Raw genomic sequence first — 10,930 nt, 5'->3', positions numbered from 1 at the left:
AGTGATCAAGGTTATATCGATCAGATTATTTGGTTATCAAAATTATCAGATTATTCAGTGATCAAGATTACAAGATTATCAGGTTATTAGTGAAATAAATTCAAGTTTTTAAATGTGAACTGTATTATCAGATTATTCAGTGATCAAGATTATCAGATTACTCAGTGATCAAGATTACAAGATTATCAGGTTATTAGTGAAATAAATTCAAGTTTTTAAATGTGAACTGTAGTATCAGATTATTCAGTGATCAAGATTATCAGATTACTCAGTGTCAGTGATCAAGATTATCAGATTATTTTGTTTATTAAGATTACAAGATTACAAGATTACAAGATTACAAGATTATCAGGTTATTAGTGAAATAAATTCAAGTTTTTAAATGTGAACTCTATTCTGTTTATTTGGTTTCAATGTATTTTATTAGAAAGAACAAACTGCAGTAATCTAATTATAATACAATTGACTTGAAAAATAAATGTGATCAATAACACAAAGTAAAAAACAGTATCAAATATCAATTGAACACTTAATAACAGATGTATATAGATGTCTAAAATTTCATCTGAAAAAACAGTAAAAATATTCACAAAGTTGCAAATGACCAATTACTGTTGTAGTCTTGTAGAAGCTTGATGCACCTCTGCTCCTGAAAACAGTAAAAACACCAAGATTATTGATTAATCACACTGCTAAGTGCTAATTTCAAAAGTCACTATTTTCAAATCAATGATGTATGTATGTATTAGAATGAATATGAATCAAATCGATATCTTCACACTTACCAACAAATGAGGCAGGAAAAATGCAATTGCAAACCAGGAACCACAGAGTAGACTCGAGTTGAAAAATTGTTCTTGGTGAGAATATGTACAAAATACGTAGCTCTTGACTCTTGAGCATGCTAGGGGGACAATATTACAAATAGATTAGAATAAAAACACACTGCTAAGTGCTAATTTCAAAAGTCACTATTTTCAAATCAATGATGTATGTATGTATTAGAATGAATATGAATCAAATCGATATCTTTACACTTACCAACAAATGAGGCAGGAAAAATGCAATTGCAAACCAGGAACCACAGAGTAGACTCGAGTTGAAAAATTGTTCTTGGTGAGAATATGTACAAAATACGTAGCTCTTGACTCTTGAGCATGCTAGGGGGACAATATTACAAATAGATTAGAATAAAAACACACTGCTAAGTGCTAATTTCAAAACTCACTATTTTCAAATCAATGATGTATGTATGTATTAGAATGAATATGAATCAAATCGATATCTTTACACTTACCAACAAATGAGGCAGGAAAAATGCAATTGCAAACCAGGAACCACAGAGTAGACTCGAGTTGAAAAATTGTTCTTGGTGAGAATATGTACAAAATACGTAGCTCTTGACTCTTGAGCGTGCTAGGGGGACAATATTACAAATAGATTAGAATAAAAAATTGAACAAAGTTGCTTCTGAAAACAATAGAAACCTGTATTAGGGTGATAATGAATCACCAGTTACACTGTATGTATTGTATATGTACGTAGCGAACTACTTACTGACAACTAATCCTTCACTGTAGAATCACTTAGGAAAATGTATTTGTTAACAATTTTCTTTCTTGTGTTTCCTTTCCTTTTAGTTCTGTCCTATTATTTGGTGAACTCAGTTGAAAATAAATCAATTACTTATTTAATTAAAAGGGAATCCATGAGGTGATTTGATAATTGATAATTGAGTGGGCTTGGGGGATATTCTTGTATGGTCTCTGCTCAAGGACATCAAACAACTTCAGAGATCATGGAGATGTACTATTAATTTCTCATTTTTGTTGAAAAATACTTTCGCAAAGTGTTATACTACCATACATTCTTTCGATTAATTAATTACAAATCATTTAGTTGAAATTTCAAGTTGAAAATATTCGCATTTCAAATTTATTTTCGATTTAAAATGAGTAATGAAAAAAAAAAAAAAAAATTGTTTGTGGGCACCTATTTCACGTACCTACCAAACGCTGTAAACAAACCAACGCTGGGTAACGTGAAAAAGCCAACAAATTTACATACTTTCGCTACTGGGGAAGTGGATTTTTATATAATTAGATACCTACCAAACGCTGTAAACAAACCAACGCTGGGTAACGTGAAAAAGCCAACAAATTTACATACTTTCGCTACTGGGGAAGTGGATTTTTATATAATTAGACTAGTGGACCCGTGTAGGCTAGTGTGGAACTGGATAGTAGTGGATATTTTTGAAAAATTTAAGGTAGTGTGCGAAGTGTGGTAGTGGGTAGTGGCCCCTATATGTAGAGTACTCAAGCAACTAACTACTTAGTAAGAGAGGGCTGTTACATTGATTTTATTTTTTTCAATGGCTCTTATGTTAAATTAATTGAATTCATAAATTGCAGCAATTTTGAATTTACTCGATGGTTAAATAGTTCAGACGTTCAGAGTGTTTTTGTGATGCAAAATGTCTTGTCAATTTTTTGAGCACTGAGTGGTGAGAGCACTGTTCAAGTGTTCATCTCAAAAATTGAGAACACAAAGTTTCAGGCTGTTTCAGCTAAACTAACTAAGTATGTACGCAGCATGAAGAGGACTTTATATAGATTTCCAGTCATTTTAGAGCCTCCAGTTACCTTTTGGAAATTACTGGAGCCTCCAGCAGGTTTTTCAGTACTTGAAATTTCCATAAAATTTTCCCAAACTAAGAGTTGGAAATTCAAAATTCACTATGCACCCCAATTTTAACGGGATATCAACTATCAAATCTACCGCAGGTGAGTTCAAGTAATTTTGGAGCCTCCAGCGATTTCTTGAAAATTCCTAGAGCCTCCAGCAAATTTTAGAAACTTGAAATTTCCACAAAAGTTCATCAAAATAGAGTTTGAAAGTCAAAACTCAAAATTCACTCTGCAAACCAATTTCAATACGCTTTAAAGTCGACTGCACATGGTTTTCAAGTCGTTTTGAAGCTTCAAGCTACTAATCCGTTTTATTTGGAACCTCAAAAAGCTGAAAAAGCTGTTAAAAAACAAACAATTTTTCAACAAAAAAAACGCCACAAAATTCGTCCGAAATAGGTAACTACCTAAGTACCTACTGTATGATTTGATTTTATATTGTCAAATTTGCATTTCAAATCTTCAGCAGAGCAAAAATAGCAACATTGAATCGCAAATCACGATTTTTTAAATTGTGAGTCTATTGAATTTGATTCTGAATCGGATTCATTTGAAAATTGAATCACTGATTTTGAATTGGATTCAATTTTCTGGGTAAATCGCACCATTTGAATCGGGGTCAATTTTTTTTTGTGACTTTCCCGATCTCTGGCACCTAATTTTACAACAGTCAACACAGTTTTTCCCCTTAAATCAAATCAAACATCAGAATTTTTGAAAATCATCTCATCTCACGCTCAAACACAAATTCTAATATGTAGGTAATTATTCAGTTTTGAAAATCATCTCATCTGACTCATTGTCAGTATAATATTTCCCCATCAAATCAAAAAATCTAACCACCAATCCTGAAAACATTAATTCACAGTAAGTCTCTCCCTTCCACAAAACCCTCAAAAACCCTTACAATCAATTTTTGAAAATCATTCTACTGAGTTACTTCCCTATCAAATCAAAAAACAATCTGGTAATTAATTTTTGAAAATCATCTCACCCATGACCCAACACAGAACACCATGTTTCCCCCTCAAATCAAAAGTCAATCCTGGTAATTGATTTTTGAAAATCGTCTCGCTCAAGCTCAACAACATGCTTTCCCATCGTTGTTATAAACTGAACGATCGCGACCATTCAATTTGATCGTGATCGCGCAATTTAAAATTAAATTTTGTGTTTTTTGGTGGTAAACATCTGTCAAGATGACAATCCTGATTCGTGAAATGTGAACGCGATCATCAGTTTTCACAAAGTGATCAAAAAATAATAATAATCATGATTCAATTCAAAATTATCGTGATTGTTTCCAAAGGATACCTACAAAATCTATATCCGCGTTTACATCTACATTTCACACGTACTTACCTACCAATCAAACACGAATCCTAATTATTAATATTTAAGACTTAATTTGTAAAAATCATCTCATCTCATCTCATCTCATTCCACACTCCACGTCCACCAGGGCTGTATACCGATAAACATAAACGGTATTGGTACCTGGTATTGGTATTTAGCATACAGTTCCCAAAATGGTATTGGTATTTCGGTATTCTCCAATACAGATATCAAATTTTGGTATTTTGGTATTGGTATTTTATTATGTTGTGGATTTTTTTTCGGTATCTGGTATTGGTATTGGTATTGTACCAATATAATACCGAATGAAAAGTGTGTTTTTAGGCCAAAATTAACAAAGTTTTTCCATTTTTTTTTAGAAATTACACTTTTTTTCTATTTAAACACCTCAATTTGCGAGTTCAAGGTTCATCATTATCACTTACAAGCTTTTCAATATGAGTAATTTATTAGTTATTTTATTTATAATTTTGTAATCAATCAAAAAATTCAAAATACCACAAAATACCAATACCAAAATATACCATTGAAAATCATTTCGGTATTGGTATTTTGGTATTAATACCGTTATAACGTCTTTATCGGTATTTTGTAAATCGGTACTTCCTCTGTCTGAAAATCGGTATTGGTAAAACGGTATTTGTAAATTTTTTCAAAATTTGCCGGTATTGGTATTGGTATTTGAATATCGGTATACAGCCCTGAATTTAAGTGAACTCAGTAAAATCTAAAATCCATTTTCAGAAGCTACTACCCTAGTATCTGCTAAGTATCTGCCAAAATCGATGTAAAAAAATCTACTGACTAATTAGTAATTTTTTTAAAAAATCTACCGAGACTGACTAATTTTTAAAAAAAATCTACTGACTAATTTTTTTAAAAAATCTACTGACTAAATAAAAAAAAAAATCCGTGTTTGTTAGCGCCTCCCAGGGTTGTACAAAAACGTGTTTTTTTTAAAAAAAAACAAAAAAAACGTTTTTTTTTGTTTAAAACGTTTTTTTTGTTTTAAAACAGTTTTTTTTACTTGTTTAAAACTATGTGTTTAAAACGCGTTTTAAACACGTTTAAAATGTGTCTTAAACACAAATACATTCGTTTTGGGTTCATCAGACATCAATTTTTAAGATGTGACGTCATAAAATAGCTATACAACTCAAGAAATATTGAAAAATTGGAATCAAAACACAAAATTTGTCTCTAAAAATACTGTTTGTTCAATTTCACTTTTTTTCAACAAGAAATTAAAAAAAACGTGTTTTTTTTAGGAAATTGGAGTTGAAAAAAAACACGTTTAAAACAAAAAAAACACTGTTTTAAACAGTTTTAAATGGCCTTTTTTGTTTAAAACATCGTTCTGTTTTTTTCAGTTGTTTTAAACGTGTTTTAAACATGTTTAAAACATTTTTGTTTTAAACATGTACAACCCTGGCGCCTCCGCCTACACCGGTCACTTCAGTACCTAGTTACCTACCAAAGGTTACAAACGAAACGAACCAATCGTAGTGAGGCTACTCTGTTATCTATAACAAAAAAACTGGATCGCGTCCTACAGGCTACAACGGTGAAAAAGCCAAAAAATTAATCAATCTCCTCTACTGGGCTATTGGATTTTCTATTAATTAGATTAATTTTTGTTCAGTTCATGAGAACTCTTTTTAACTTGCTTTTGCCAGTGATCAGTGAAATTTTAATGACTAGATTCAGTTTTAAAGATGAAAAGGTTGCATTAAAATTATTATGCGTTTATTATGAAATTTATTCAAAGTAAGTTCGCCGAAATTATAGCTTACCCACTCTGCATAGCATAGTTCATACAATGTTTGTTGAAGGTAAAAACAATTGTATCTTAATTTTACGAGAAGTTTTTTAGAAATGAATTAATCAGATTATGTATTTGAATATGTAGGTAAAAAACAGCATAATTCCATGCTGTGAACTCAAGAAATCCTGTGAACGATTCTTTTGTTTACTTACTAATCCTCAATCATGCAGCATCGTAAAGTGTATATTGATGATTGGTGTTTGATGGAGAAAATTTGCTTAGTATCTGCTGTATTACGACTTGGCGATAGCAATTGGTAAAGATATTGCAATTGAAGAGTTGATGATGTCAGACAGAAATGATATTGTTATCCTTTTTTAGGTCATCTGTATGTGATCTTATAAAACCTAAATTACAAGAAAATCGCCCTTGGGATTGGTTCACTCCTGACGCGTGTGAAGCTCAATATAAAGTATTATTTGATGAATGTGTCAAACCACAAGTTAATGATCAAAGTCCGGCATTACAGATCATTCAAAATTTGAAAACAAGTAATATTTTTCGTTTTTAAGAATGTTATAACTGTGTTTTTATGGCGAATTTTGATTTCTTTAAATCGTGTAAACAGAATGCAAAGTAGAATGTCAGCGTAAAGAAGAACAACAAAACAAATATCTGACGCTGAAGAAGAAAATAGAAACCTTCCTGAAGAATGGCGTCGAAAGTGAATTAATTGATAAATATTATGAAGATGTTCAACTGTGTGTACATTGATCTTTTCATTATGAATGTATTTCTAATCAATCAGAAATTCAACCTAGCTGATTGATATATATTGGATTTTTAGGGAGAATAAAGAAAAAGAAGAAAATCTGCGACGTCATCAAGAAGCTTTAAAAAAAAGAGAAACCTTGAAAATAGAGTTTGAAAAAACCATTGTTCCTAGAACTCCTAATAAACAAGAGACGAAGGTTCGATTTTTGAAAACACTTCGCTAAATTTTTTACCACGACTTACCTCAACAAATGAATTTTGTTATTTCCGAACAGACGGATGGCGGTTCATCTCCAATAGTCACTTCGCCTCTATTAAGCAGTTTACTTAATAACCCTCCTGCGGTGCAGTATCGACCAACACTGTCAACAACAAGCTTCATACCAACGAAAAGCGCGCAAAGTAACTTTCGCTCCATCTTCTCTTACTAAAGAAACGAGGAATCTTTTTTTTTTTTTTTTTTTGTAATGAAATACTATGCATTTAACAGGTGTATCGAAAAGTACAACGTTTGAGAAACTCCAATTATTTTCCTCTGATGTTTCGTTTAAAGACAGTTTTAATTCAGAATTGGCAGGTAATTATAATTTTTTATTATTGTTAAAATTTACAGTTATGACGATTTCATGAACAAATTGTTTTCAGAGCAAATATGTTCGTTAGATAGGCAGCCAGCGCTTGTGGCTAGCTCGTCTTCAAGCACTATCAAAAAATTAGAATCTCAAGTGCGTACTGATTTAATGATAAAAGATAGATAAAATTCTTCGGTATCAACATCTCGATAAAATTGTGCGAACATTATTTTGTAGGAATTAATCAATACTGTACCAGTAGTTACCGGTAGCAGAACTCCAGTCAGTGACAGTTGTGCATCCAAGATTGAAACATCAACAATCGAAACAACGCTGAAGTCGGATTCACAAAATTTAGAAACTTTAGGACTTATATCACCAAACGAAGAAGAGGTAACAATTTAAATTAGAATATTTACTGCATATAAGGCCACAAACTATTAGCAACGTATTTTTTATAATTTTAGTATCTCACGGAAGTTGACATACCGCCTGAAGCTCTGCTTGAAGTGATTGGAGATCTAAAAGAAGGAACAATTTCGCTCGATAAATTGATTCGTGATCTAGAAGCGACTGATGAAGGTGTAATTATCGATAAAGACTTGACCACAGTATCAATCCCCGTTGATGACTCCTATACTGTAGAAAGTAAACCAGTTGAGCAAGCTTCTTTTGCTACTGAACTGTCGTCGCAAGCTCAACCAACTGATGAAATCAAAACTGAATTTATGGAAGAAGGTAAAGTTGAAGTGAGCGAAGTCGAAGTTCATCCTTCAGATTTGTCTTCGTCGACAGAAGCCGATAAATTAGAGATAGAAGAGCAGGTTGTCATCGTAGAAGATACCAGCAGAGAGGAACATGAAATTCGTACCACTGAAACTGACGATATCGCTAATATTGAAATAAATAGCGTAGATGAACCAGTTACCAAAGACGAATCGCCTTTATCTGTATCATTTTCATCAACTGTTGCTATAAGCGTTGAATTTGATTCATCATTTTCTGAGCAGAAGTCAGATAGTGATACAGTAGAGTCGCATAATGCCAAATCCATATTGAATAAAAGCAGCGAATCCGAAATAGATGAAGATGTGAAGTCAAAATGTCTTCCTAAATCAGTAGTCGTAATTAAACGAATTGAAGACGGTGCAAATTCGAATAAAAATAAGAAAAATAGAAATAAAACACCCCTTGAAGAAAGTATTAAAGAAATTGAGGACGTTCCTTGCGATGTAGATCAAATTCAAGATGTAGAAAAGATACAGTCAGAACAGCGAGTTGTATCAACCGAACAACATGTTCCAGTCGAATCGCAAATAGTACCAGAGTATGTCGGGGAGACGCCCGTATTGGGAGAAAATATAGTGTTTGAAAAAGATATTGATTCGGAAAAAGGTGAGAAATTAAATGATGAAACGGTTATCGCTGAGCTAGCGCAATCATCTGTTGCCGCCGATGATTCAGATGTTTCTGATAAATTCGAAGATGCGCTACAAACACAGACGGAAGAAACTAATGAAACTTGCTCAACAGAAAACATCATCAACGTCGAAAAAGAAATGAAATCCCCTCCTTACGCCGATGTCGACGAATCATTCGAGTTGAACGTATCCGAAGAGAAGGCAGCTGAGAAGGCAATAGTGGAAGATAAGCAGCAAGATGTCGAAAAACAAGAAGAAACGCCTGTTGTCGATCTACCTTCTGTAGAAATTGTAAACGTAACAGAAAATATAGAATCGAAATATCCAGAGCCTGTTGAAGATATTCCACATGAACGTATTGAGAATGAAGGTTTGACACCAGATGATGGTAAAATTACTGAAACCGTGCAGGAAACCGTTGAAGAACGTAAAAAATCCGAGGATAATAAACCGCTTCCCACGAAAATTATTAAAAGTTCTAGAAGGAAAAGAAAAAGCACTTCTGAAACGATTGATGAACCTGCTGAAATGAGTATTGTTATAGCGCCTTTTGCTGTCAAGGATATCGAAACTATAGATTACGATGTTGAACAGTTCGCTCCTGCTCACAGCATCAAAACAGAACCGTCTGATACTAAACCAGAGGATGAGAGGTAATATATTTTGATAACTTTGAAGAGTATTCCGGTTTCGCGTACAATCACTTCCAACTATAACGACTCTTTTATTTTAGAAAAGAACAAAAGGAAGCAACGCCGACTCTAGAGAAACCTTCCATTAAAGAGGTACATCTACTGTTCTTTCAAAATTCAGCTTATATCATATACTTTATAATTCTTTTCTAAATTTATCGATCAAATAGAGCACGCCGGCTAGAATAAAATCTGAAAGAAGAGATACAAAAACACCTGAACCTGTCGTTATGGTTTTGCGAAGGAGTAATAACAAAACACAGAGTCCTATGAAGAAAATGGAGTACGTATTCTCAGAATCTGATTGCAAGTACCTATTTCCATTATTAATATTTTTAAATAAAAATCCTATTTTCAAAATTTCAGTCGTGAGTCTAGAAGTCTGGATAATTCTGAGTATATGAAAACCCGAAAAAAATCCATTTTGCTTGCGCATCAGAGATTAATGTCACATAAATACGCAAATGCATTTCAAAAACCTATTACGAATAGACAAGTTCAAGGTTACGAAAACGTAATTTACAAGTAAGTCTATCGTATGTTGATGCAGAATTAGAAAAAAATATACCTATATATTCAACTTATTGATACATTTTCCGATTGTTCATTTAGACCGATGGATTTGCAAACCATCAAAAGAAAAATAGAGAACAGACAGATCAATTCCGTTGCTGAATTTCAAAGAGATATTCTATTAATGCTTAATAATGCTAAGATGTTCAATAGAATAAATTCTCAAGTTTATAATATGGCGGTTGAAGTTGAAGAAGATGCATTACGGGATATTCAGGTAATCTATTATAATGTACAAATTGCATCCTTACGTAACGTGGAAAAAAAATACTAATCGAATGTATTTTTAAAAAAGCTTACAGTGCAAACTCTCGGTGAAGGCATTCCTACTGAAACGCAAAAGAATATCGAAAAGATACGCAAACGTCAATCTCTAGAAAATTCTAAAACAGATTTAAAATTAATAAAAAGAATCAAATATTCGACAAAGGATAATATTTTTACCAATCTACCAGTTAAAAGACCAAAACTTGTAAGTATACCTATTTTTCCGCCTCATTATAGAATTCTTTAAAATTTAAAAATATGTACTAATGCCAAAGTTTGTTTTTGTCAGGAGGAAAACGAAGACGAATGAGAAGCGTATTTACGAAACATGAATTCGTAAGAATTTTGAATCCCTCCAACGTTATGTTTACTTTTACCTCTCACGTAGTCTTGAATGAAAGAAATTTTAGTAATTTGATTTTGTAAATCGTGAGGAAAAGCGTCCAAGTATAGTTTCAAAAACATAATTTTACTTCTTCATTGTAAATATGTTTGTTATGTACGATTTGAAGTAAATGGCTGTAATATGTTTAGCGACTGACTTACTACTGTATTACAATCGAATACGCTTGTTTATTTAGGATTTTTTATTTTCTGTATGCGATGTGATGTACTGTAAAGTTTTGTATTTACGATTATCATAATAAATGATTGTACTTTTTGAATCATTTTCTTTTCTTGTTCGCGAAGAAATTGTTAAACATGGCTCGTCAGTTCCATTTTCAGAAACTACATCTTGCGCTAAAGAAAAATGAACAAAGTTCTCACATTCAGTTTAATTATATGTATTACATAACACATGTATTCAAATATGAGTTTA

At 32.4% G+C, this 10,930-nt stretch overlaps 1 protein-coding gene and 1 long non-coding RNA gene across 3 annotated transcripts; one reads left to right on the top strand and one right to left on the bottom strand.

Annotated features, from left to right (window-relative positions):
* Positions 1–105: 105 nt before the first annotated feature.
* Positions 106–1,743, bottom strand: LOC135832284 (uncharacterized). Its single transcript, XR_010556292.1, has 5 exons — positions 1,558–1,743; positions 1,298–1,416; positions 1,042–1,160; positions 786–904; positions 106–649 (listed from the first exon to the last, which is right to left on the bottom strand). It is a non-coding gene; the product is annotated as an uncharacterized LOC135832284 (long non-coding RNA).
* Positions 1,744–5,646: 3,903 nt separating this feature from the next.
* On the top strand, positions 5,647–10,775 carry LOC135832275 (bromodomain-containing protein 8-like). 2 transcript variants are annotated; one of them, XM_065345425.1, is made up of 16 exons: positions 5,647–5,813; positions 5,956–6,127; positions 6,193–6,362; positions 6,440–6,572; positions 6,659–6,782; positions 6,861–6,987; positions 7,076–7,162; positions 7,231–7,310; positions 7,395–7,550; positions 7,625–9,231; positions 9,312–9,363; positions 9,441–9,553; positions 9,637–9,795; positions 9,883–10,060; positions 10,139–10,315; positions 10,400–10,775. In XM_065345425.1, exons 2-16 carry the CDS (start codon positions 6,036–6,038, stop codon positions 10,418–10,420), a joined length of 3,276 nt encoding a protein of 1,091 aa, XP_065201497.1. In that variant the 5' UTR covers positions 5,647–5,813; positions 5,956–6,035; the 3' UTR covers positions 10,421–10,775. The 2 variants fall into 2 exon arrangements, with proteins under 2 accessions (XP_065201497.1, XP_065201496.1); XM_065345424.1 differs by having other exon boundaries at positions 5,647–5,878.
* Positions 10,776–10,930: the final 155 nt, after the last annotated feature.

The sequence above is a fragment of the Planococcus citri genome, chromosome 1, assembly GCF_950023065.1.
Source record: "Planococcus citri chromosome 1, ihPlaCitr1.1, whole genome shotgun sequence".
In the NCBI taxonomy this organism is placed as follows: domain Eukaryota; kingdom Metazoa; phylum Arthropoda; class Insecta; order Hemiptera; family Pseudococcidae; genus Planococcus; species Planococcus citri.
This window is presented reverse-complemented; position numbering and strand designations above follow the sequence as displayed.